General features: G+C 49.8%; 1 protein-coding gene across 2 annotated transcripts; it reads right to left on the reverse strand.

Moving 5' to 3' along the window:
- Window positions 1-516: 516 nt before the first annotated feature.
- LOC310746861 (uncharacterized protein) lies at window positions 517-27,023 on the reverse strand. 2 transcript variants are annotated; one of them, XM_083581051.1, is made up of 9 exons: window positions 26,838-27,021; window positions 25,771-25,887; window positions 23,592-23,978; window positions 9,546-9,662; window positions 6,986-7,372; window positions 4,520-4,633; window positions 4,231-4,258; window positions 2,645-2,709; window positions 517-1,751 (listed from the first exon to the last, which is right to left on the reverse strand). In XM_083581051.1, exons 1-9 carry the CDS (start codon window positions 26,881-26,883, stop codon window positions 1,567-1,569), a joined length of 1,446 nt encoding a protein of 481 aa, XP_083437177.1. In that variant the 5' UTR covers window positions 26,884-27,021; the 3' UTR covers window positions 517-1,566. The 2 variants fall into 2 exon arrangements, with proteins under 2 accessions (XP_083437177.1, XP_083437178.1); XM_083581052.1 differs by lacking the exon at window positions 9,546-9,662 and having other exon boundaries at window positions 26,838-27,023.
- Between the last annotated feature and the right edge of the window lie 715 nt (window positions 27,024-27,738).

A 27,738-nucleotide genomic window follows, 5' to 3' on the forward strand; every position in this document is an offset into this window, starting at 1 on the left:
GAAGCCACCCCAGGCACAGCCTCGAGGGAATCACTTTGCACGTGCTCAGGGGCACTCCTTTGCCATGATTTCACATGACACCCCCTACCAGCCGGCCTGTGTCCCCACCTGGCTCTGCCCCAGAGGGAGGTGTGGTGTCTTGAATGTGGGAAGAGAGCAGCAGCAGCAGGATCAGGCCCAAGATGCCCCCTGCCTCTCCCTCAGTGACCAGGCAGGTGCCCCAGCATGCAGGACTCCCCTGCCCCCCCCCCCATCATTCCATCCCATAATGCCACCCTATTGGGTCAGTCCTTGCCTCTGCAAATATTTGGAATGGAGACACACGAACCTGTTGGGACTTTATTATTATGCAAGTAGAAAGGTGGTTTAGCCCCCAAAATCGCCCCTTTCCCTTGAGAGGTTGGGCGCCCTGCTCTCTGTTGGCCTCAAGAACATCAGAAAAGCGCCAGGGCTTCATCCTGCACTCACAGGAGGAGGACCTGAGAGAGCAGCAGCAACAGCAACTCTCCTCACTGCTGATTTCCACCAACTGAAATTATTTATTATTATTTCCGAAGCTGTTTATTGTTATTATTAAAGTTTGAAAAACGGAAGAAAAAACAACATACAGAAATCAACATCTAACAGCAAGCACTATTTTTTACAACAAGAAAAAGAGAGAAAATAAAGGAAAGGCAAAGACTTCGGATTCTAACTTAAGGTTACTAGATTTTTTCCAATGAATGCAGGGACACTTTTCAACTTCAATGGATTTTGCCAGGGGACTGATTTGTAAATCTGGGGTCTGTCCCTGGGAAACGGGGACGTCTGGAAATCTTATTCTAACTATCAGCTTTAAAAACTGCAGACCTCTTACTCCATATAACAACGTGCAAATTTCCTACTTTCCGTAAACCAAACTTTTCAGTCTTCAGAGCTCTTTTTCCTTTTTCGCACAGGAAGTCCGTAAGGGGTTTCCAATCATTCATAAATCCAACAATGTTTTTCCCCTTCTAATTCAGAAAGTCAACTTGGCCATCTCTGCCAAATCCCTTAATTTCAGCAACCATTCTTCCACAGGGGGCAATAATAATGTCATAGGTCATCGAATTGTGGCGTTAGAAGGGACCATCAGGATCATCTAGTCCAGCCCCTGCAGTGCCGGAATCTTCCGCCCCACCTGGGACTCGAACCCACCACCTGGAGATCAAGGGTCTCACGCTCGACTGACGGAGCTGTCTTTCCGTCTCTGTGCATCTCTTGCCGCTGTGATCCCATATTGCAATAATTCGTTCGGGCATTATTCGGGGGCAGTTGGCTGGCAGAAGAGCGGGGAGCGTTTACAGTACGCCCCCCCCTCTGGTTGTCTCAGGGCTCCTTACGACACCCCTGCAGAGCAGGCTGGCTTAAACAGGCTTCCTTTGCAGCCAGAAGGCCATCCACCCAGGGCCCCGATCCTGCAAGGGAGGTTGCTCGCTCCCACCTGGGAGAGGGAGAAGCAAGCGGAAGAGGAGGAGGCTGGGGGCAGGAGGGGGCTGGAGGCAGCCAAGGAAAGCGCCCCCCCCCCCAGTCGTCCGTTGCCCCCTCTCAGTGGCGCAGGATGGCATAGGTGCTCTCTTCGGCCCTTCCTCCCTCGGGCATCTTCTTCTTCTTGCCTCTGCCTCCAGCCAAGTTCAAGTCGGCGTACAGGAGGCTGCCGGAGTCTTTGGGGGCAAGCGGCGGTGGGGCACGAGGAGGAGGTTGGGGGGAGGCGGGAGGGGGGGCTTTTGGACCTGGAAGAGGAGGAGGGAGGGGGGACAACGCAGGTTAGAAAGAGGAACAGAATACCACCCTTCTCCTCCTCCTCCTCCCTCCAGTGGCAGAGCAGATCAGAAAGGCCCTGGGCAGAGGAGGAGACTGCTCAGAGGAAAAGCCCAGCACCCTGTCCTCACAGTGGCCAAATACCCCCAAGAACCTAGGAACCAAGGTAGACTGCCTCTGGGCATGGAGGTTCCACAAGAACATCAGAACAGCCTGGCTACCTGCATCAGGCCACAAGAGACCAGCCCATCTAGTCCAGCATCCAAAGGGAACCCTGCAAGCGGGGCCTGGCTACAAGAGCAACTCTCCCCTCCTGTGGCAGGGAGTTCCGTAGTTTAACTTCACGCTGCACAAAGGTGCAACTTCCTTTTATCTGCCCTGAATTTTCTGCTTCACGGTATGCCCAGAGTTACAGCATTATGAGATTCAGGTAGGTAGCCGTGCTGGTCTGAGGCAGTCGAAATAAATTAAAGAATTAAAGAACGTCCACTAGCACCTTAAAGGTAAAGGGGCCCCTGACTGTTAGGTCCAGTTGCGGACGACTCTGGGGTTGCGGCGCTCATCTCGCTTTACTGGCCGAGGGAGCCGGCGTACAGCTTCCGGGTCATGTGGCCAGCAGGACTAAGCCACTTCTGGAGAACCAGAGCAGCGCACAGAAACGCCGTTTACCTTCCTGCCGGAGCGGTACCTATTTATCTACTTCTCCAGAAGCGGCTTAGTCCTGCTGGCCACATGACCCAGAAGCTGTACGCCGGCTCCCTTGGCCACTACAGAGAGATGAGCGCCGCAACCCCAGAGTCGTCCATGACTGGACCTAACGGTCGGGGTCCCTTTACCCTTTATCTGCTTTTCCACCCCAGCTCACCTTCAATGGGAAACTCCTCGTATTCTCTCTCCTCTGGCGTCTCCTTGCTCTGGGGTGAAGCTCTCCTGCAAGAAAAGTTCTGGGTGGTCACATGGGTGCCCCCCCTCGAAGCACCCTGGGGCTGTAGGGGGTGCCTTGCAAGAAGGACTGAATTCAAAAGAATAACTGATGTAAAAGGAAAGAGGCAGATTTTCACCACCAGGCTTAAAACGGTTGTTTATGCCTGTAACTACAGCAGCTAGAATTCCTTATACCCAGAAATGGAAAGATGAAGAAATTCCCACCGAAGAAGAACGAATAATTGGTAAAGGGATGATGGGCAGCCTTGAATCAGAAAACATAACAAGTTAAATTAAGAGAACCAAATGACAATTGTTTTGTGGATGAATGGAAGCCTTTTTCGGTCTATGCAAAGAAATGTTATAGAATGATGAATTTGTGGGCAGGATTTGAACTGAGCAACAGATGGAATGAGAGATTACTGCATTGTTATGATATAAGAGAGGGAAGACAGGGCTGTTGCAGGAATTTATGTATAGGTGGGGGTGTTTGCCCCTCCAGCAGATATCATGCACAAAACACTTCGTCACAGTTTCTTCCTGCCTATTCAAAGGGCCTTTGCTGCACGATACCAAATGTAAGAATTCACTGATCAATGTATCTCTGTACTGGCTCACTGGGAAAACTTCAGAAATTCATATCAGTGGTGCCTCGCAAGACGAAATTAATTCGTTCCGCGAGTCTTTTCGTCTTGCGATGTTTTTCGTCTTGCGAAGCACGGTCCGTCACAACTGCGCCTCTTCAAGCGGCTTTAAGAAAAAAGCGAACAAACTCGCAAGACATTTTCATCTTGCGAAGCAAGCCCATAGGGGAAATCGTCTTGCGAAGCAACGCAAAAACCGAAAAACCCTTTCGTCTTGCGCGTTTTTCGTTTTGCGAGGCATTTGTCTTGCGAGGCACCACTGTAGACCTGTGAGCTCAGCTCCTCAGCAGCCCCTCTGCCTGAGGGATAATCCTGGCCTCCTGATACCTGAGTGCCAGACAGGTAGCCATTCCAGATGAAATAACAAACCCAGATGGAGACAAAAGGGTGGGATTCACTCGGCTGGGAAACAGGGAAATGTGAATATCTCTTTTGTTCCACTTGATGGGTGTTTGGTGGAGGGCAAGGGGAACCATGGGGCAGGGTCCAGGATGCTCAGATTCCTGCCACCAGACCTCCCCTTTCATGATGTAACCATGATGTATGAGTGATGTAGTTTGGGGGGGTGTAACATGGGGATAAGCAGCCAATAAAAGTTTGGGTTCTCTTTTGTTCGGGGCTTCCATCTTGTTCCACCTGGTGGCAGGTGGGAGTCCTGTCGTGACAGTCTTCAATCAAGACCAAGCCGACTGGCTGCTGTTTTGCTCTGGTATCCCTGGCTGGGGTCCTTGTTTTTTTGTCCAAGGGAGCCCTCAGATTTCTCCATTAACAGGATGTCCTGCCCACAGGTCACCAGCCATGGCAGAGCCAATCTAGGGCCACGGTCAGCCCCCCCCCCCCGCAGTTAGGAAGGAGACCAGCAGGAGGCAGGAAAGGCACTCACCTCCTTGGGGCACACTTTGGGCAGCAACCTGGGGAGGAACAGAGAGGAGAAAATGTCCTTCAGAGAGAGCAGCTCCTGGAGGGGGGGAGCCCTGGAGAATGGGGTGGGGGCAGTGGTTTGGCCCAGGCTGAGCCTCACAGGGCTGGGGTGCCAGGTGCCTGTGCAGGTGAGATGCAGGAGCCATCGCCACACTGGGAAGAAGCGCCACCTGGAGGGCCAGGTCAGAGGGAGAGCCGGCCCCTGGCACAGCCACGACCCTCTCCCTGCCCCCCCCAAACAGCCCCCGTACCTTTTCTCCAGGCGACGAATGCCAGCAGGCCCAGAGCAACAGCAACGGCAGCAGCTGCCCCGCCGGTCGCCAGACCCACAAGGTTGAAGTTGGGGGGGTCTGGCACTGGAGGACCTGGTTGTGGGGGGAGAGAAAGCAGGGGTTGAGGCAAAAGCAGGGGCACCCACAAGCACCCTCCCCACTGCAGTGGCCAGGCACAAGGGCATTTCTTCTGAGGAGGGGGGCCCACACCTAGCTGCCCCCAGGTGAAGACAGTTCCCTGCGCCCTGAGTTGGGCGTCAGCGTTAGGCCGAGAGAGGCAGATGCCCGAGAAGAGGCAACATCTTGCAGAAACAGAGAATCGTACGGTTGGAGGGGACCCCCAAAGGTCATCCAGCCCAACCCGCTGCAGTGAAGGACTCGCAGCCAAAGGCCCTTTGACATGTGCTCATCTGACTTCAGTTTAAAAACCTCAGAGGAAGGCAGGGTTGAGGGCTCCTTTCTAGCAGATGGAAACCTTTAAGCACTGTACACCAGCCAGATTGGGTGAAAGGCTGAATGTCCAAAGCTTTGGGAATGAAAGCTGATCGTATTTTGCCTACGGTAGTAACTGGTTAAGGGATGCGGGTGGCGCTGTGGGTTAAACCACAGAGCCTAGGGCTTGCCGATCAGAAGGTCGGCGGTTTGAACTCATAACCCACCTACTTTCAGCAGCCAGAAACACCATAACCAGACACTGGAGAGACCTGTCAGGAGTAAGCATGGACCAATGGTACCAAATAGTATGGGAAACAGCCCTACTAGAAAAATTAACTAATAAACTGAAACTGACACGGGGACAAACAGAAGAAGACACCTTCACCCCGGTATGGCTCCCCTTTATCACATACACAGCCCAACAGGACAACGACAATAATCCACCAACAGCATACAAATCAATATGGCTAACCTGATCCAAAACACCCACCCACCTCACTCACACACGAAAACAAAGATCACCACAGCCAATCACAAACAAACAATCACACCCTAGGCCAACCCCAACCTCTCTCACCACCAAAGGAACACAAGTGAACAACACAAGCACGCTGACACCAAACTCTACATACATTAAGCATAACAGAAACACCGCTACCCGACCCCACCCCCATCCATCTCCCCTCCCTCCACCCCCTTTCTTTTTTCCTTTCTTTTTTCTTCTCTCCCTAATGCCTCATCAAATGAAACGGATTTGTAAAAATGTTACATGGAAGAAGAAAAAATACGAGGCATTACACTTACACTGTAAAACAAGAAAACCCTTAATAAAATATTAAAAAAAAAAAAAGAAGGTCGGCAGTTCGAATCCCCGCGACGGGGTGAGCTCCCGTTACTTGGTCCCTGCTCCTGCCAAACTAGCAGTTCAAAGGCACATCAAAGTGCAAGTAGATCAATAGGTACCGCTCCGGCGGGAAGGTAAACGGCGTTTCCGTGCGCTGCTCTGGTTCGTCAGAAGTGGCTTAGTCCTGCTGGCCACATGACCCGGAAGCTGTACGCTGGCTCCCTCGGCCAGTAAAGCGAGATGAGCGCCACCAACCTGAGAGTTGGCCACGACTGGACCTAATGGTCAGGGGTCCCTTTACCTTTAATAATAGAAAACCTCCAAGGAAGGAGAGGCCTCATGAGTGAGTCTCTTCCACTGTCGAACTGCTCTTACTCTCAGGAAGTTCTTCCTCATGTTTACTCCTGGATCAGGCCCTGTCATCCGGAGCAGCACCAGGGAGCAGGCTGGCTCCACTTTCCACAGGGCAACCCTTCAGATGTTTGAAGGCGGCTATGCTCTCAACCTAGGGACGCGGGTGGCGCTGTGGGTAAAACCTCAGTGCCTAGGACTTGCCGATCAGAAGTCGGTGGTTCGAATCCCCGTGGCGGGGTGAGCTCCCGCCATTTGGTCCCAGCTCCTGCTCAACTAGCAGTTTGAAAGCACCCCTAAGTGTAAGTAGATAAATAGGTACCGCTTTATAGCGGGAAGGTAAACGGCATTTCCGTGTGCTGCTCTGGTGCCGGAGCAGCTTCGTCACGCTGGCCATGTGACCTGGAAGTTTCTTCAGACGGCGCTGGCCCCCGGCCTCTTGAGCGAGATGAGCGCGCAACCCTAGAGTCGGTCACGACTGGCCCATACGGGCAGGGGTACCTTCACCTTTACTATGCTCTCAACCTCTTGTGTTATTTCTGCAGCCTGGGAGGAGCATCACTTGCGGAACTCCCTGCCTCAGGTGCTGAAATACCTTTGGGTACCCTGCGACCCCTCAGCTGGGGGAGGGTGGAGACCCATTTTCTGGTCTGCCTCAGGCACCACGGCCACACACACACCCCATACTCCTTTGAACCAAGCAGAAAAGAGGGCCAGCCCTGGGGAGAAGGGGGGTGCTGTGGAGAAAGGTGTGGGGCAGAGGCCCAAGAGAGATCCAGGCACAGAGGGGTCCTCCTGAGGATGGGGCAGCTCACCTGTGACCGTGAGGTTTGTCCCCTCGATGTTTCGCCAATACTTCACACCTTCATGAAGTGTCTGTACGGAGACGGAGCAGAAATATAGATTGGAGTCCGACTCCCGCAGATTCTCAATCTGGATTGAGGCATCGAGCCCCTTTGACAGGTCCCCGACCAGAGACACGCGCCCTGTGTAGTTCGGGTGGGTGTCCCAGTGGGTGGGGTCGTGGGTGTGGTTGAAGAGGAACTCTCCGTGAAAGTTTCCTAAGCGCCAATACACCTGGGCCGTCTCTTGAGCCTCCCAGGTGTAGTTGAAGGTGCAGGGCAGGGTGACGGATCCCTTTGTCCTGGCCGTGAGATGGCAAGGTTGCCAGATGTGGTATTCCGGGAAGCAAGTGGTACAATCTGCCAAGGAAGCTGAACAGAGAGAGAAAGAAAGAAAAACAGAAGAAAAGACTGTTTATTTTAGTATTGGGGTTAACGGAGAAAAGGAAATTTTTCTGGAGGCATAAATCCAAGTTTGGGAGCAAGTACTTTTTGACGAGACAGCCCCAGCAGAGATTTAACATCACAAAACAGGCAGCAGACGAATATAGGCTGTTTTACCTTTAAAATATCTCCTTCTAAGTCTCTTCCCAAAGTTTCCCACCTCCCTTAGCATAAAAATAGACCACCTGTTTGGTAAGTTAAAAATGGTTTACTTACAAAGTCTTTAAAGGTCATTTTCATGTGTTTTCCCATACAGCAGCAAGAGAACACAGGCAGTGCAACTTAGTTTCAAAAAGGGTAATAGTTTCAAAATTATTTGTACAGAAACACAATGGTAAAAAGGGTAAAGGTAAAGGACCCCTGGATGGTTAAGTCCAGTTAAAGGTGCTCATCTCTGCTTTCAGGCCAAGGGAGCCAGCTCCTGCAGGGCGCTTCTTGGCTTCTTATGGTTCCTAAAGGGAGCCTCCATGGGCAGAGCTAGTCTGTCTTAAAACACTGGAGAATAAGAGTGGGAGAAAGTTTTGCTCTCCCCTACTGCCCGGGGCTTTCCTATGTTCTTATGCTCCTTCCCAATGAGTTTTTGTGGGATAAATCCAGCCTTATATAACCAACCTGATTAATTGAAATGGAAATACTTGATTGTCACTTGTACAACTTGTATACAGTGAGATTACATGAGCATCCCCAACTCAGCTCTCTTAGTCTTAATTCCCCTCGTTTACTGATGCACACCCACCAAACCCGAAAGTCCGTTGCCCTGTTGTTATCTTTTCATTCAGCAGCCTAACAGCCCACAGATAGAAGCTGTTCTTTACCCTGTTGGTGCGACTAATCCTGCTTCTATATATCTTCTGCCCGAGGGTGCTGGCCTGGGGGTGAATAATCATCCCTGAGAATTTTCCTCACTCTCCTGAGGCAATGTTCTTCAGTGATGTCATCCAGTGAATTCACGGGACAGCCCATAATATCTCGTGCTGTATTCGCCACCCTCTGTAGGCACTTCCTATCAGTTGATGTCAAACCAGCGTCCCACACCGTGATTAACCACCTGGGTTGTATTTATTTTCCAAGTAAGGTCTTCACTGAGATAAACTCCTAAGAATTCAAAGGAAGAGGCTCTCTCCACACAGTTCTCCTCTCTTCCTCCAAAAGTCCAACACCATCTCCTTTGTCTTGCTGATATCAAGGTGCAAGTAGTTCCCTAGGCACCATGTAGATATTTTTTGGACCTCCCCTCTATACACTGATTCGTCTCCACCGGTTATTAAACCCATTATGGTGGTGTCATCTGCAAACTTAATAATTGCAGTAGACGGGTCAGATGATGATCGTATGTATACAATGAATACAGGTAGGGACTTAGCACACATCCCTGTGGGGTGCCAGTGCTGATTTTTAAGGAATTAGATGTTACATGTCCAACCCTCACTGTTTGTGTCCAATCTATCAGAAAGTCTTTAATCCATTTTTAACTCTACTGCACGAAGAGGTTAAGATCATAGAGTAAGCTGTCCTGACAGGTTAGCTAGGTCACATGCTCTCAACTTGGGAGGAAGAGTTATCAAACTCTTGGTTCTTTCTCTCTCTTCTTTTCACCATGTGAACGTCCCAGTTTGAGCTAGATGCCATGAGCTCAGACCTTGTGGAGTTAGCCATGCACCTTTGTGTTTCTACGGACGTGGGTGGCGCTGGGGGTTAAACCACAGAGCCTAGGACTTGCCGATCAGAAGGTTGGCAGTTCGAATCCCCGCAACAGGGTGAGCTCCTATTGCTCAGTCCCTGCTCCTGCCAACCTAGCAGTTCGAAAGCACGACAAAGTGCAAGTAGATAAATAGGCACCACTCTGGCGGGAAGGTCAACGGTGTTTCCGTGTGCTGCTCTGGTTCACCAGAAGCGGCTTAGTCATGCTGGCCACATGACCCGGAAGCTGTACGCCGGCTCCCTCGGCCAATAAAGCGAGATGAGCGTCGCAACCCCAGAGTCGGCCACGACTGGACCTAACGGTCAGGGGTCCCTTTACCTTTACTTTTGGTGATAGAGCCACAGCAGAGATTTAAAATCACAAAACAGGCAATATAGCCTGTTTTACCTTTAACAATTCCTTTCCAGCTCGAAGGGTCGGGTTCCAAGCGCTTGCATCTCTGAAACGCCCCATTGCTCTCGCCAGCTGCCGCCCCATGCAGCGTTTTGGATGAGTCCGTACTCCCTGTTGCGGGTAAATAAGAATAATAATAATTCGAGAGATGAAGCCACGGGTTCAAGTCCTGCCCTCCAGGAGCAGGAGAAAACAAGGCTGCTCCCTCTTCCATGGGGAGATCTTGGGAGATGGCCAGTATCTCAGCCTCCTCTTTCCCAGACCCAAAAAGGCAGAAGTTTGTGGGCTTCTGCTTTGGAAAGGAAGTAGCAAAAGCTCTTGGTGGTTTCAGGGAGAAGGAAATGGCATCACACGGCCCTTTCCCTTCGTGTCAGCAGGGGCGGCTCTGAGGGACACAACCGAAAGTGTCCTGTGACGGCAAATCAGGGGACTCATTTATCATTTAAGAACATAGACCAAGAGCCCTGCAGGCTTAGACCAGGGGCCCATGTGGTCCAGCCTCCTGTCCTCACAGGGACCAAGCAGATGCCCCAATAAGAAACCCACAATCAGGATTCGAACACAAGAGCCGCTCTCCCAGTTTTCACCAACTGGCATTCAGAAGCACCGCTGCCTCTGACAAATGGAGGCAGACCAGGGCCATGGATACGTCTCGTCCTCCTTTGAAGCCATCCAAGTCAGTGGCCATCCCTGCCTCCGGTGGGAGGGAGTTCCACAGCCTAACTACCCGCATTTTTCGCTCCATAAGACACACTTTTTTCTTCCTAAAAAGTAAGGGGAAATGTCTGTGATTCTTATGGAGTGAATGCCTGGCTCCCCAGGGTATCCAATCAAGTAAGCATTAACAGGAAACCTGCCAGACAGGAGATAAACAACAAACTCAGATTTCTGTTGTAGACTGCCCTTTCTGTGATGTATGTATGATGTTTCTGGGGGTGGTCTTGGACTCCAGGGCGGGCAATTTAAAATGTCTATATAAGGGCAGACGCACCTGCGTTCTGGGTCCTCCTCCTTTCCTGCGTGTGAGGGGAGCACCCTGTTGCAACAGTTCAATAAAGATCAGGCTTACTAGCTGCTTTGCTTCTCAATATTCTCTGCTTGGCCTCTGTTCCAGTGGCGTAGCGTGGGGGGTGCAGGGGGGGCCAGCCGCACCGGGCGCAACATCTGAGGGGGGGCGCGCTAATCTAGTGGAAGAGACTCGAGTGCTAAAATCCACAGGTTAGGGGGTGCAAATTACTTGCCTTGCCCCGGGTGCTGACAACCCACGCTACGCCACTGCTCTGTTCTTTTCTCCGACTGATGGAGAACCTGCAAAGGGCTCTTGTGTCCCCCATAAGGAAAGAAGGGCAGATTTCTGTTTATTACACCTGCTTCCTTCAGCCACCGTGAGAACAGGATTCTGGACTAGGTGGACGACTTTGGCCTGATCCAGGAGGGCTCCCCTTCTGTCCCCCCCCCCCCCCCGCCGCCCGAGCTTCCTTCCTTCCTTCCTGCCGCTGCCTCACCCTTTCACTCACCTCCACCCAGGACCAGGAGGAGCAGCAGCAGTCCCTGGCGGATCATATCCTTTGCTGGGGGTGGGGGTGTTTCTCTGGTGGCTTCAGGGAGCAGGATCCAGATCTCCCTGGAAGCCCAGCTGCAGTTGCAGGAGCCACACACGGCCAAATCCAGCAAGCCTCTTCTCCCTTGAGCGCTGGAGATTCGGGTGGCAGATTGCGCGACTCAGCAGAGCCCATCTGACAGGGAAGTCCTGTTGCCACAGCCAGCAAATAGGCAACGGAGAAGGAGGAGGAAGTGGGGTGTTGCTCGCCTGAAAATCTGGGAGGCCTCTGAGCAAAGGCAACCTAGCCCCCCAGCCCAGCAATGGATGAGGCCCCCCACCTTCCTGGCTGCCCCACCAGGCGGGCTCCTACCTCCTTGGCCAAGGACATCCTCATTGGAGATATTTAAGCAGACGTCGGATGGCCACCTGCCTGGAATGCTTTCGCTGAGATTCCTGCATGGTGGGGGTTCAGCTAGATGACCACTTGGGGTCCCTTTCGAATCTCCTGTTCTACGGTGCCCTGCAGAGCTGGCTCTCACACCACAACACTGACTGATGTTGTTGCCCAGTGAAGGTGCCCCCCTTTGCCCTGAGTCTGCGCGTGTGGGCATTTGGATTTCCGCAGCTAATGCTGCTTCATTTGAAACCGGATATTTCATTTTTCTTCTTCTTCTTGGGATTATTCCTTCATTTTTCTCTTAAAAGGTAAAGGGACCAGTGACCATCAGGTCCAGTCGTGGCCGACTCTGGGGTTGCGGCGCTCATCTCGCTTTACTGACCAAGGGAGCCGGCATACAGCTTCCGGGTCATGTGGCCAGCAGGACTAAGTCGCTTCTGGAGAACCAGAGCAGCGCACGGAAACACCGTTGACCTTCCTGCTGGAGCGATACCTATTTATCTACTTGTACTTTGACATGCTTTCGAACTGCTAGGTTGGCAGGAGCAAGGACTGAGCAACGGGAGCTCACCCCATCGCGGGGATTCGAACCGCCGACCTTCTGATCGGCAAGTCCCAGGCTCTGTGGTTTAACCCACAGCGCCACGCACTTAGGCTGTTTTTATTTCTGTCCTGCAGGGAAAAGATCAGATTCTCAGAAGCACTTTCAATCAAGAAAGAGATCACCCCTTCTTGCAAGAAACAGGCAAACAGGCATCTGCCGGACCCCCTGCAAGGTGAGAAGGGGATTCAGGGACACAGAACGGCACAGCTGGAAGGGAACCCCAAAGGCCATCTAGTCCAGCCCCCTGCAATGCCAGAACCACAGCTCAAGAATCCCTCTTTGGCCTGATCCTGCCACAATGAGCCAACACATGACCCCCCCGTACCCTCCAGATATTGTTCTCAGGATCCCTTGCAATGCTTGCTGACGCCATCAAAATGTCCATCAGCTTTTAAGTATTTGCAATGCTACAGATGATGTTTCTGCTTCCTCCTTTGCAGTGACACAAGCAAAGTGCCGGGGGGGGGGGCAAGGAGGGGGCAGTCGAGGTGGCCCCAGACGCCTGACTCACTGCCACAGAACCAGCCTCCTTCCTTCCTTCCTCTGAGGCAATGGTGCAACTGGACTTGAGCCCAGGGGGAGGAAAGGGGGAAGTTGAAGAGGGGTGGGGAGGGAGGGAGGCCCCATGGCACAAGCCTCCCAGCTGGCGGGGGAGGGGGGTAGAGTGGAATTACGAAACTTTGCCTGGCACCTCGTGCCATAACAGTGGAACCTGCAGACATTGAATGAAGCTGGATCTTGGAGGACTCAGGGCAGATGAAACAAAACCCTTCACGCAGTGCAGACTGTGGAACTCCCTTCCACCAGAAGCAGTGGTGGCCACCAGCTCAGATGGCTTTGAAAGAGGACTGGGCCAATTCATGGATCACATTCACCCGGTGCTATACCAGCTGCACTAGCTCCCGGTGGAGTACAGGATCAGGTTTAAGGTGCTGGTTTTAACCTTTAAAGCCCTATACGGCCTAGGACCCTCGTACCTACGGGACCGCCTCTCCTGGTATGTCTCACGGAGGACCTTACGGTCTTCAAACACTCTGAAGATCCCAGGCCCCAGGGAAATTAGACTAGCCTTGACCAGGGCCAGGGCCTTTTTGGCCGTGGCCCCAATCTGGTGGAACGCTCTGTCCCAAGAGACTAGGGCCCTGCGGGACTTGACATCTTTCCGCAGGGCCTGCAAGACAGAGCTGTTCCACCAGGCCTTTGGCCAGGGCACAGTCTGACCCCCTCTCTCCTTCTGTAATCCTCATAGCACTCTAGCCCAATGGTTGCCATTAATTTGATTTTAGAATGAATTGATTTTAGAATGCTGCATTACTTTTTATTGTTGTTAGCCGCTCTGAGCCCGGCATTGGCTGGGGAGGGCGGGATATAAATAAAAAAATGTTATTGTTATTATTATTATTATTATTAGTATTATTATTATTAAGTGGGAGGGGGCTATTGAGGGCTGCTAGCCAGGATGGCTCTGCTCTGCCACCACAGTCAGAGGCAGCAAAACTTCTGGATGCCACCTTCTGGAAACAGCAGGACAGGAGAGCTGGTCTTGTGCTCAGGTTTTCCCATTGGGGCATCTGGGTGGCCACTGTGAGAACAGGATGCTGGCCTAGACGGGCTCCCCCGAGCAGTGGCGTGGCACGGGTTGCCAGTGCCTGGGCAAGGCAAGCATTGCGTCAACTAAAAGCAGCAGCGTTGGATGCCCACCAGCCCTGGAGGTGACTCCTGGGTTTGCCACACACCTCCGTCTGAGGACCATCCCACGTTGGGCTTATGAAAGCTTGAAGGAGAGCCCGACCCTCGCCCTTCGCTTCGCTTCGCCCGGGAAACCTGAGAGGTCTCCAGATGAGGGCAAGGGCTGCTGCTGCTGCCTCCACGGAGTTCAACCCCCCCCCCCAGCAGCATTTGCTCCCAAGCCGAGGAGTCAACCGACTCTGGGGTTGCGGCGCTCATCTCGCTTTACTGGCCAAGGGAGCCGGCGTACAGCTTCCGGGTCATGTGGGCAGCATGACTAAGCCACTTCTGGCGAACCAGAGCAGCGCATGGAAGCGCCGTTTACCTTCCCGCCGGAGCAGTACCTATTTATCTACTTGTACTTGGACGTGCTTTCAAACTGCTAGGTTGGCAGGAGCAGGGACCGAGCAACGGGAGCTCACCCCGTCACGGGGATTCGAACCGCCAACCTTCTGATCCGCAAGCCCTAGGCTCTGTGGTTTAACCCACAGCGCCACCCTTCTAATCCCTCTTAAAAAGAATAAACACATGAATGTGACTAATGTTAATATAAAAGTAGTTTACTGACAGATTCATTCAGGTTCACAGGCATATCCCTGAAGGCAGGCTTTGGTTACATAAGAACTAGAACTATTCCATAAAGAAGTCAGTCCCAAGTGACTGCGACTAAGCAGCCGCTTCTCCAAACACACAGCAACATCCAAAATGGAGAAGAGACACAGATCCGAACATGGAGGCCATGGGCTCCTCCATGCTAGAACAACAGACCGCACCCTCTTCAAGTCTGTCCCAGCTCAGGAGGAAACTGGAAGTCTTCTTCTGAGTGGAACAAAACATCCCCTAACATGTCCGCTGTAGGAATGTTGTGCTTGACTGCAGTTTTACATCCCACACTCCCTGCACCCCGTTGCACCGCTCAAGCCCGGGTCTGCCTACTGGGAGTCTGCGACCTGGGAGTGTGTCCCTGCCATGGACGAACCTCCGTCTCCGGTGTTGTTTGTGACTTGTTCCTGCATAATTCGGATACTTGGCATGAATCAAGAGGCGCTCCTGGACCAATATATGTTAATGGGCTGCAATCAGTCAGCTGCCGAAAGGACTGGGCTTGGCTCTTTGAAGGTATCTGAATATTTTTTCCCCTGAAGCTTGAGAATCCTGACAACAGCCGGTAAAGGAAGGGGAGGACAAGGTACTTTGTGCTTTCTTATGGGTTTCAAATTGTCTCTTTTCTTCTTGTCCTCCCCTGCAAAATGAAAGAGACGTGTGCAGCCGCTGTTGTGCTATTCTGTTTGTTACTTCGGAAAAGGGGGAGAGACTTTTGATTTATGCTCAGCAAGGAACTTAACAAGTCTTGACTATGCCCTCCCCCCCTCAACCGAGGCTGAATGGACTTTATTTAAAATTATTCCTGGACTGGACCAGGAGCGCTGATGGAGCAATGAAGTGAAAAAAGAATGAACTGCTGGCGAACAGATCTGGCAAAGAGGCTGAAATAGAGAAAAAAATATTGTTTCTAACTGTGTGCCGAGGAAGAACTCCAGAGCGGAATTTTAATGGCGGAGACTGGAGATGCACTCTGTGAGTTATTTATGGCTGCAGCTCGTACGCTAGTCTGTAAACAGCGGAAGGAACAGAATGTGACCTTATACCGTCCAGGTAAACACTGCAAAGAACTGAATAATGGAAGATAGTACAGTTGCACCTCTGGTTATGTACTTAATTCATTCTGGAGGTCCGTACTTAACCTGAAACTGTTCTTAACCTGAAGCACCACTTTAGCTAATGGGGCCTCCTGCTGCTGCTGCGCTGCCGGAGCACGATTTCTGTTCTCATCCTGAAGCAAAGTTCTTAACCCAAGGTAATATTTCTGGGTTAGTCTGTAACCTGAAGTGTCTGTAACCTGAAGCATATATAACCCGAGGTACCACTGTAATGAACTCTCCCAGCACACCAGGTCTGGAACAACAATGTACATGAAGGAATACACGCGTGAAAGGGATTACTTATTTTAAGATGTAATGGAGGTGCTGTTTGTAAGGTAGGAAAAGCAGCCAGCTGGAAGAATGTCTAACGGCAAGCGAAGGACGTCAACTGGACTCTAAATAAGAAATGATGCGGCGATGCGAGGAAATGATGATGATCCTATGCTTGGAACCAGAGCGGGTTTTAAGAAATTGTATTAAGTTAATTCAATTTGATTTGTAATAATTTGGAAAACTAATAAAAATCATTGGGGGGGGGATTGCATCCTCTTGTCCTTGAACATTTAAAGAAACCTCGGACCCCCTTGCGCAACAGCGACCTTGTCCGTCAAACAGCAGGCAGTGAAGTGGAGACACGGGCTGAGTCCTGTTTTGTGAATGGAAATAGTTTAATGAATGGAATAGTTTGTGAATGGAACTCAAACCAAAGACCTCATGCACAGAGTGAACCGGAGTGATTCTCTGAGCAACAGCAAGCGTCCTGGAATTTCGAAAGCCACCTCAGCAAAATAAATATCAGGCTTACTAGCTGCCCTGCTTTCTATATACCTGGCTGCAGTTTCTTGCTTTCCTCCTGACCCACAAGTGGACCTTGCAGGACTGCAAGTCCCTCGAGTGAGGTGTGGGCTGCAGCAGCGACCCCTATTTTTCTTTAACCTCTGGCACCATGAGACAGCTATTGTTAATATTAATTAAATATATTTGATATATAATATAATATAAATATATTTGATTCATTAATAAATGTATTTATTTGTTATTGTTAATTAAATTTATATACAGCCCACTATGAAAAGACCTTGTAGGCACCTTGTGGTTATCCAAGAGATCGATTTCTGAGACATTTATTCACACACGCCGGCAGAAATGGGTCGGTTTCTTTTCTTTTGTTTTTGTTGTTTTTTTTTTAAAGAAATATTTATTAAGATTTTACAAAAACAAATATACAAAAACACATAATAATAAAAATAAAAATTAAAAAAATAATTAAAACATACAGAAGAAACAAGAAAAGTTAAAAACAATTATTTTTCATAACTTAAAACTCATTTGCTTGTTTCATTGACTTCCTCACACCTCCCCTTCTTGTATTCCCATTTAACTAATCAAATCAGCAAATCCTTACCCTCTTTCATTCATCTTATATATATAATTTAACATTTTATAACTCAGTATTTTCATCCATTATCAATTCATTTTTCCATATTCTTAAAGCATTACAGCTGGAAACCACTTAATTTCTATCCAACATCATTCTAACATTCATTAATTTTGCAATATTTCTGTAGGTAGTCTTTAAATTTCTTCCAATCTTCTTCCACCGCCTCTTCTCCCTGGTCCCGGATTCTGCCAGTCATTTCTGCCAGTCCCATATAATCCATCATCTTCATCTGCCATTCTTCCAAAGTGGGTAAATCTTGTGTCTTCCAATACTTTGCAATAAGTATTCTTGCTGCTGTTGTAGCGTACATAAAAAAAGTTCTGTCCTTCTTCGGCACCAATTGGCCGACAATGCCCAGAAGGAAGGCCTCTGGTTTCTTCAGGAAGGTATATTTAAATACCTTTTTCATTTCATTATAGATCATTTCCCAGAAAGCCTTAATCCTTGGGCACGTCCACCAAAGGTGAAAGAATGTACCTTCAGTTTCTTTACATTTCCAACATTTATTATCGGGCAAGTGATATATTTTTGCAAGCTTGACTGGGGTCATGTACCACCTGTATATCATTTTCATAATATTCTCTCTTAAGGCATTACATGCCGTAAATTTCATACCTGTGGTCCACAACTGTTCCCAGTCAGCAAACATAATGTTATGTCCAACATCTTGTGCCTATTTAATCATAGCAGATTTCACCGTTTCATCCTGAGTATTCCATTTCAACAGCAAGTTATACATCCTTGACAAAATCTTAGTTTTGGGTTCTAACAGTTCTGTTTCTAATTTTGATTTTTCCACCTGGAAACCAATTTTCTTGTCCAAATTATATGCCTCCATTATCTGATAGTAATGAAGCCAATCTCGCACTTTGTTTTTTAGTTTCTCAAAACTCTGCAATTTTAGTCTATCTCCCTCTTGTTCCAAAATTTCCAGGTTTCCTTTTGAGCGACAATCATGGCTTTGTGACAGATGGAGCAGCTCTCCTGGCACAGGCTGGTAAAAACAACAACAGGAAAAGAATGAGTCAGATAAAATTGCTATAAATTGTTTTGATGATTCGGAGGTCTAATCTGAAATCAAGATAGATTTAGGTGTAGGGATGTGTAGAGATGTGAGGAGAGGATTGTAAATATCCCACAGTACGTCTGTTGCTGTGTCTGGCATCGTCTCTCTCTCTTAACTCACGGATGTTGGAAAATCTTAAAAAGGCGAAATATTGTTAGAATTGGAGCTGTCAGAGATGCACAAGGGAAACTGCATTTTAATGATCAGGAACTCTGCAAAGTCAAGTTTTTATATTGTGGATTTTAAGATTATGGGTGGATGTTCTGTATAATTTTATTAATACTCTTGCCAAATACAAATTTGACATGGCCTTTGGCTAGAACACTAAACCAGGGGTCAGCAAACTTTTTCAGCCGTGGGCCGGTCCACCGTCCCTCAGACCATGTGGTGGGCCAGACTATATTTTGAAAAAATAATAATGAACGAATTCAAGTCTGGCTGGCAGGAGAGCTCCCAGGGCTTGGACCGGGTGACCCAACATTAAGAGATTGTAGAATTGTAATGTTGGGATTGTAGGGATGTGAATAGATGCTGAGAGAGCATTAGAGATTCTCCTTCCTTCCTTGTGAGTTCAGCAGAGAGCATCCCTTTGCAGCTTAGAGAGGCAAGTTTTAGGCCAGGGGTCAGCAACCTTTTTCAGCCGTGGGCCGGTCCACTGTCCCTCAGACCTTGTGGGGGGCCAGACTATATTTTGGAAAAAAATAATAATAATGAACAAATTCCTCCCCCCCCAATAATTTTTTATTATTTCCTTTAAACATACAGTTGTAATATACATATATCACATAATTACCTTAGCTCTGCTGAGCTTATGACTTCCCTCCACCCCTTCAACGAGTATCTTATATTTCCTTATATCGCGTATTCTATTTATTTAACTTTATATCTGCCATATGTTGTAAGTGTTATTCCAGTCCTGCCAGTGTTTTTAAGGTTTTAGAATTATCTTTTATGTACACCATAAGTTTACTCCAACTTCCTTGAAACTTCTGTTCATCCTGGTCTCAAATTCTTCCCGTCAATCTGGCTAGTTCTGTGTTACGCAGAATAATGAACAAATTCCTTTGCCCCACAAATAACACAGAGATGCATTTTAAATAAAATGACACCTTCTACTCATGTAAAAACATGCTGATTCCCAGACCGTCCGTGGGCCGGATTGAGAAGGCGATTGGGCCTGTTATGTACTGAAGTTCTCACCCTGGGCCAGCAGGGGGATACTGTAGATAGTTATGCATATGAAGGGTTGAAAGTGACATTCAGTGATTGGATAGTTTTAGAAAGTTGCTACAGTAACGTTGTAGTGGAGCTCTATATAAGCAGGCTGACTGAGCCCTTCAGTTCAGTTCTGTTGTGGCCTCTGAATAAAGAAGAGCTGTTTGAAGAATCGCTGTGTCGTCTGATATGTTCACCCACAACTTAACAGGGCCGGATCCAGCCCCTGGGCCTTAGGTTGCCTACCCCTGCACTAAACTTATGAACTGAATGTTGAAATACAATTCTCCTTGCCCCCACCTCCCTCCGCTCATCTTCCTCTGCCTCCCCTCTCCTCCCCAACATCTGGTGCTGGGAGCTTTTTCCTTTGGCCATAGAATCACAGTTGTAGAGTTGGAAGGGACCCCCAAAGGACATCCAGTCTGGCCCCCTGTCTTACAGGAATCTCAGCTGAAGAATCCCTGACAGAGGGTCACCGACCTCTGCTTAAAAACCTCCAAGGAAGGTCCTGTGCCTTTGATGTTTCACTGAGCAACCTGAAGCCGTCAGGGCTGGCATCTCACAGCCTGGTGGCCCTCCAGATGTTTTGGGCTGCCGATCCTATCAGCGCTAGCCAGCACATCTGTTACACTGTGGAACTCCCTGCTGCGGGAGGCAGTGATGCCAACTGTTAACAGAGAAATCCGAGGGCTCCTTTGGACAAGAAACAAGGACCCCAGCCAGGAATACCAGAGCAAAACAGCAGCCAGTCGGCTTGGTCTTGATTGAAGGCTGTCGCGACAGGACTCCCACCTGCCACCAGGTGGAACAAGATGGAAGCCCCCAACAAAAGAGACCCCAAACTTTTATTAGCTGCTAATCCCCATGTTACACCACCCCAAACTACATCACTCATACATCACAGTTACATCATGAAAGGGGAGGTCTGGTGGCCGTAATCTGAGCATCCTGGACCCTGCCCCATGGTTCCCCTTGCCCTCCACCAAACACCCATCAAGTGGAACAAAAGAGACATTTACATTTCCCTGTTTCCCAGCCAAGTTCATCACACCCTTTTGTCTTCATCTGGGTTTGGTATTTCTGGAGTAGCTGAGCTCACAGGTCTAGATTTTCTAGTTTTCCCAGTGAGCCAGTACATAGGAACATTGATCAGTGAATTCTTACATTTGGTATCGTACAGCAAAGGCCCTTTGAATAGGCAGGAAGAAACTGTGATGAAGTGTTTTGTGGGAACAAGTCACAAAAGTCACAAAAGTGATTGTGCTTATTTTGGTAGTGGGCTGCATGTGCAGGATATCTGCTGGAGGGGAAACACCCCCAACCTGTACATAAATTCCTGCAACACCACCATCCTAGATGGCTTGGAAAGAGGAGAGGACAAACCAGGCCAGGCTGAGCTCAAAGGCTGCCCCCCCCCCGCCCTCTCCTGGCTGGTCCTCAGGGGGCAGAAGGGCTGGCACAGAAATGCAGGAGGGGCTTCCCCGCTGCCGCCTCTGGAGGGCCAGGTTGGAGGGAGAGACCCGACCCTAGCGCAGTAACTGCCCCCTCCCTGCCTGCCCCACAACAGCCCCCCTACCTTTTCTCCAGACAAGGAACACCAGCAGCCCCAGAGGGAGGGCACCTACGAGGGCTCCCCTAATCACCAGACCTACAAGGCCGAAGTTGAAGCTGGGGGGGTCCAGCAGTGGAGGACCTGGGGGGGCAGGAAGAAAGCAAGACTTAGGCTGAGGCAAAAGGCAGAGGCTGAGGCTGGGCACACACTGCAGTGGCCTGGCACAAGGGCATTTCTTTCAAGGCTGGGGGGGACCCACAGGAGCCCACAAGCCGTTTCATGCACCCTCAAGGGCCTCCTGATCTGGGCGCCTGCCATTTGCAATTGCACCTCCTCAGCATTGGGGAGAGCGCGGCACCTCATTGAAATATAAAATTGCATGTTTGGAAGGGACCTTCAAGGTCATCCAGCCCAACCCCCTGCCGTGCAGGAATCATAGCTGAAGACCTGTTGACAGGTGGCCATCCAAGGAAAAGGCCCCAAGGAAGGAGAGGGCACCACCTTACGGGGAGACCATTCCTCTGTGTTGTTGTTGTTTTTTTTTTTTGAGACCGTTCCTCTGTTGAACAAGCTCTTACCCTGATAAAATTCTTCCTAATGTTTAGTCGAAATCTCCTTTCTTGCAATGTGGATCTGTTGGTTCAGGTCCTGCCCTCTGGAGCAGCAGGAAGCAAGCTGGCTCCATCTTCTCTCTGGGAAGATGTATCTAATGTGTTTTCTGTGGTGTGGTATTTTTGCTGTCTAGGGTGGTGGTGGGGAGGCACTTGTGGGTCTACCTGCCTCGGGTGGTCACTTTGGGTCCTCCGCAGCCCTTTGTCTGGGAGAGGGTGGACCCCCATTTTCTGCTCTGCCTCAGGCTCCACTGCCATCCCCCGGGGTCCCCTTTGAACCAAGCAGAATGGAGTGCCAGCCCTGGGGAGAAGGGGGCTGCTGTGGGCAATTGCTGTGGGCTGAGGCAGCGTTCGAAATTAGCCAGGTGCCAGGCACATTTTGTGACTGCGGATTGTCAGAATGTGAACACTTTGAGAAGTCTTGTCATCATGAATGGTGGCTGAGGTTCAAGAATAACATTGCCGCCATCGGGAAAAGGCCTTCGACAATGTCTCATGGACCTTTATGACAAAGATCCTAGATTATATGGACATTGGATTGGCCTTTACGAATGGTGTTCAAGCAATTATATTATGAAGCAACCTGTCTGAGCTGGATGAAGGAGTGGGTCAAATTGAAGGATGCAAATGTACTGGGCTTAGAAGGAGCTGATTTGCTCTATGGATGGTATGTGTACCTCTGGTATAAGAAAACTAGGGTGTGCAAGGGATTTTTGAATCACATGATTAGAAGGAGTCTATGGAAGGTTTAAGGTCCTTATAGTTAAAGCTCTGGTTTTCCCAGTAGTGATGTATGGAAGTGAGAGCTGGACCATAAAGAAGGCTGATCGCTGAAGAATGGATGCTTTTGAATTCTGGTGCTGGAGGAGACTCTTGAGAGTCCCATGGACTGCAAAAAGATCAAACCTATCCATTCTTAGGGAAATCAGCCCTGAGTGCTCACTGGAAGGACAGATCCTGAAGCTGAGGCTCCAATACTTTGGCCACCTCATGAGAAGAGAAGACTCCCTGGGAAAGACCCTGATGCTGGGAAAGATGGAGGGCACAAAGAGAAGGGGACGACGGAGGGCGAGATGATGGGACAGTGTTCTCGAAGCTGCCAGCATGAGTTTGACCAAACTGCGGGAGGCAGTGGAAGTGCTCTGGTCCAGGGGGTCACGAAGAGGCGGACACGACTAAGCAACTAGACAACAACAACAACAACATGGAAGGTTTGGATGAGACATAAAGGTATTTTGGAAAGAAAGACTCCTGGTTGGATCTCACCGGTGGAAGTGGTTGCAGTGAAAAGGCTAGACGTGGACAGGATATGTACAAAGATCTCCTTGGATACAAAGATGGCAACATAACATTAAAAGATAGGGAGGAGGTGTCTAATTGGATACACATCTAGTTTCAATACTTCCAGATAAAGGAGAAGCTTTAGAAAGAGAAAGAGAGAGGATTTGTCCAAGAAGGATCAGAATTTGAAAGGGTGATTTTGGGGCCCAATAAAAAGCTAATCTCTAAAATATAAACTGCTGCTAGAGTGGGAGACTAAAGACAAACTCATTAAGGAGGCTATGATAAAATGGGCTATTGATATGGGGCGTAATATCAGAATTGATGAGTGGGGAAAATTATGGACAATGAATTTTTCGGCATGTTATCAAATAAGAGAAAATAGATATAAAATGCAGTATAGATGGTATTTGACACAAGTTAAATTGGCTTAAATGTACAAAATAAATTCCAAAAATGTGTTGGAAAAGTCTTGAAGGTTCCTTTATTCATTTATGGTGGAACTGTAAACGGGCCAAAGACTTTGGGGAGGTGGTGTACAATGAGAAACAGGAATGAATTACCAAAGAAAGCCCACAACCTATTTTTATATGCGACAAGGATAGAATATGCAAGAGAGTGGAAACCAAGAGAATACCTAGGGGTATATTTGCAAAAAAAATGGACCTCAAATATAAATTCCCGGTAGGGGGTACTTTGTGACCAACAGTTGTTACTATGAAAGATGCGAGAGTGTGGAAAATAGGGAGAAGGAATAATTAATGTATTTGCAGCTAAGCAAGACGTAAAAAGAACAGACATGGGACGCTGGGTGGGAAGTCAAAGAAGGGGATGAAAGTGTAATTGTAAAACTGAAACACTCAAAAATAAGCATCATTTTTAAAAATGTGCCAGCTCACCTGTGACCGTGAGGTTTGTCCCCCCGATGTTTCGCCAATACTTCACACCTTCGCGAACTGTCTCTACCAAGACGGTGCAGAAATATAGATTGGAGTCCGACTCCCGCAGATTCTCAATCTGGATTGAGGCATCGAGCCCCTTTGACAGGTCCCCGACCAGAGACACCCGCCCTGTGTAGTTCGGGTGGGTGTCCCAGTGGGTGGGGTTGTGGGTGTGGTTGAAGAGGAACTCTCCGTGAAAGTTTCCTAAGCGCCAATACACCTGGGCCGTCTCTTGAGCCTCCCAGGTGTAGTTGAAGGTGCAGGGCAGGGTGATGGACTCCTTTGTCCTGGCCGTGAGATGGCAAGGTTGCCAGATGTGGTATTCCGGGAAGCACATGATACAGTCTGCCAAGGAAGCAGAACGGAGAGAGAGAGAAGGAGAGAAAGGAGAAAAGACTGTTTATTTTAGTATTTGGGTCAACGGATAAAAGGAAAATTATCTGGAGGCATAAATCCAAGCTTGGGAGAAAGTGCTTTTGGTGATAGAGCGACAACAGAGATTGAAAATCACAAAACAAGCAATATACCCTGTTTTACCTTTAAAATATCTCCTTTTGAGTTGCGTCCAAATGTTTCCCACCTTCCATGGCCTAAAAGAGACTGCATGTTTGGTAAGTTAAAATGGTTTACTTACAAAGTATTTCATGTGCTTTTCCATACAGCAGCAAGAGAACACAGACAGTATAATTTAGTTTCAAAAAGGGTAACAGCTTCAAACATTATTTGTATTAAAACACAGTGATGGCTTGATAACTCCACAAGGTCTACAGGGCAGGTGCCACTACCAAGAAGGCCCTCTGCCTGATTCCCTGTAGCTTGGCTTCTTGCAGGGAGGGAACCACCAGAAGGCCCTCAGAGCTGGACCTCAGTGTCCGGGCAGAACGATGGGGGTGGAGACGCTCCTTCAGATCTACTGGGCCAAGGCCATTTAGGGCTTTCAAGGTCAGCACCAACACTTTGAATTGTGCTCGGAAACGTACTGGGAGCCAATGAAGATCTTTCAGGACCAGTGTTATGTGGTCTCCCAGTCACCAGTCTGGCTGCCGCATTCTGGATTAATTGCAGTTTCCGGGTCACCTTCAAAGGTAGCCCCACGTAGAGCGCATGGCAGTAGTCTAAGCGGGAGATAACCAGAGCATGCACCACTCTGGCGAGACAGTCTGCAGGCAGATAGGGTCTCAGCCTACGTACCAGATGGAGCTGGTAAACAGCTGCCCTGGACACAGATTTGACCTGTGCCTCCATGGACAGCTGTGAGTCCAAAATGACTCCCAGGCTGCGCACCTGGTCCTTCAGGGGCACAGTTACCCCATTCAGGACCAGGGAATCCTCCACACCTGCCCGCCTCCTGTCCCCCAAAAACAGTACTTCTGTCTTGTCAGGATTCAACCTCAATCCGTTAGCCGCCATCCATCCTCCAACTGCCTCCAGACACTCACACAGGACCTTCACCGCCTTCACTGGTTCTGATTTGAAAGAGAGGTAGAGCTGGGTATCATCCGCATACTGATGAACACCCAGCCCAAACCCCTGATGATCTCTCCCAGCGGCTGCATGTTGAAAAGCATGGGGGAGAGGACGGAACCCTGAGGCACCCCACAAGTGAGAGCCCAGGGGTCCGAACACTCATCCCCCAACACCACTTTTTGGTTGGCCCCTGGGGGAAGAGGATGCTGGGCCAGGTGGCCCCCCTCTGGCCTGATCCTGCAGGCCCTCCTTATGGTCCTTGGAGGAAGGCCCTGGTTCCCCCTCTGCCCTGGGGGGTGTGTGAGAGTGCCCCGGGGGGTTTCTGTGCCCCCTTCCAACCTTGGATTGGTCCGTTCCACTTCAAAGGGTCGGGTTCCAAGCGCTTGCATCTCTGAAACGCCCCATTGCTCTTGCCAGCTGCCGCCCCATGCGGTGTTCTGGAAGAGTTCCGTGCGCTGCTCTGGTTCGCCAGAAGCGGCTTAGTCCTGCTGGCCACATGACCCGGAAGCTGTACGCCGGCTCCCTCGGCCAGTAAAGCGAGATGAGCACCGCAACCCCAGAGTCGGCCATGACTGGACCTAACGGTCAGGGGTCCCTTTACCTTTACTTTTGGTGATAGAGCCACAGCAGAGATTTAAAATCACAAAACAGGCAATATAGCCTGTTTTACCTTTAACAAATCCGTTCCACCTCGAAGGGTCGGGTTCCAAGCGCTTGCATCTCTGAAACGCCCCATTGCTCTCGCCAGCTGCTGCCCCATGCAGCATTTTGGATGAGTCCGTACTCCCTGTTGCGGGTAAATAAGAATAACAATTCGAGAGGTGAAGCCATGGATTCAAGTCCTGCCCTCCAGGAGCAGGAGAAAACAACGCTGCTCCCTCTTCCATGGGGAGATCTTGGGAGATGGCCAGTATCTCAGCCTCCTCTTTCCCAGACCCAAAAAGGCAGAAGTTTGTGGGTTTCTGCTTTGGAAAGGAAGTAGCAAAAGCTCTTGGTGGTTTCAGGGAGAAGGAAATGGCATCACATGTCAGCGGGGGCGGCTCTGAGGGACACAACTGAAAGTGTCCTGTGACGGCAAATCAGGGGACTCATTTATCATTTAAGAACATATCCCAAGAGCCCTGCAGGCTTAGACCAGGGGCCCATGTGGTCCAGCCTCCTGTCCTCACAGGGGCCAAGCCAGGCAGAGGCAAACCTGGCCCTCCAGATGTTTTGGGACTACAATTTCCATCATCCCTGGCCACTGGTCCTGTTAGCTAGGGATGATGGGAGTTGTAGCCCCAAAACATCCAGAGGGCTGAGTTTGGGGATGCCTGTGAGGACAGGAGGCTGGCCTAGATGGGCCCCTGGTCTAAGCCTGCAGGGCTCTTGGTGTTTGGGTGGAGCCCAAATTCACCTTTCTTTAAGGGTCAAAATGGCATTGGAATGAGGAGAGGAGGTTAAAGTATGGATTTTCTACGAATTTTAAATATGTGGCCGCCCCCATGTCATTTCCGTAACACCATCGCTTTATTATTTATACCCCACCCATCACTGACTGGGTTGCATTATGGAACCTCCAGGGCCAGAGGAAGTCTACCTTGCTTCCTAGGTTCTGAGGGGTCTTTGGCCACCGTGAGAACAGGATTCTGGACTAGGTGGGCCGCTTTGGCCTGATCCAGGAGGGCTCCCCTTCTGTCCCCCCCCCCCCCGAGCTTCCTTCCTTCCTGCCTGCCGCTGCCTCGCCCTTTCACTTACGTCCACCCAGGACCAGCAGGAGCAGCAGCAGTCCCTGGTGGACCATATCCTTTGCTGCTGGGGGGTCCCTGGTGGCTTCAGGGATCAGAGCAAAGCCCGGCTGCAGCCACAAGAGCCACACACAAGCAAGTCCAGGAAGCCTCTCTCCCCTGAGTGCTGGAGATTCAGGTGGAAGACTGAGCAATGGCGAAGCACATACAGGCACAGCCACAGCCACAGAAAGGAGGAGGAAGTGAGGCATTAGTCGTGTGAAAATTGTGCTGGCCTCTGAGCACAGGCAGACTGAGAGACCCACCCCCCCCCCCCCAGCCATGGAAGAGGCACCCACTTTTATAGGACTGGGAGTAAGCCGGCCCCACCAGGTGGGCTTCTGCCTCCTGGAGGAATTGGCTAAGGACCTCCCCCCATGGGAGTGGTCTTCCCAGCTGTAATAGAAAAAACCCTGCTCCTTTGTCCCTTATGGGGAACCCAAGAACCCTTATAAAGTCCTTATGTAGGTTCCCACTGTAATAAATGAAAATCTGCCCTTCTTCCCTTATGGGGGACACAAGAGCCCTTATGGAGTCCTTTGCAGGTTCTCCATCGGTCGGAGAAAAGAACAGAGGCCAAGCAGAGAATACTGAGAAGCAAAGCAGTTAGTAAGCCTGATCTTTATTGAACTGTTGCAACAGGCTGCTCCCCTCACACGCAGGAGGATGGAGGAGGACCCCGAACAAAGGTGTGCCTGCCCTTATATAGACATTTTAAATTGCCTGCCCTGGAGTCCAAGACCACCCCCAGAAACATCATACATACATCACAGAAGGGGCGGTCTACGGCAGAAATCTGAGTGGTTTGTTTACCTCCTGTCTGGCAGGTTACCTGTTAATGCTTACTTGATTGGATACCCTGGGGAGCCTGG

Source organism: Podarcis filfolensis (genome assembly GCF_964270895.1).
Source record: "Podarcis filfolensis genome assembly, chromosome: 13".
Lineage (NCBI taxonomy): Eukaryota > Metazoa > Chordata > Lepidosauria > Squamata > Lacertidae > Podarcis > Podarcis filfolensis.

Coding starts and splice junctions, on each gene's coding strand:
- LOC310746861 (XM_083581051.1), bottom strand. CDS start 26,883: ATGGTCCACCAGGGACTGCTGCTGCTCCTGCTGGTCCTGGGTGGAC. Junction 9,663..23,591: donor GACAAACCTCACGGTCACAG/GTGAGCTGGCAC, acceptor TACCCGCAACAG/GGAGTACGGACTCATCCAAA. Junction 1,752..2,644: donor CGAGGAGTTTCCCATTGAAG/GTGAGCTGGGGT, acceptor CTCCTCTTCCAG/GTCCAAAAGCCCCCCCTCCC.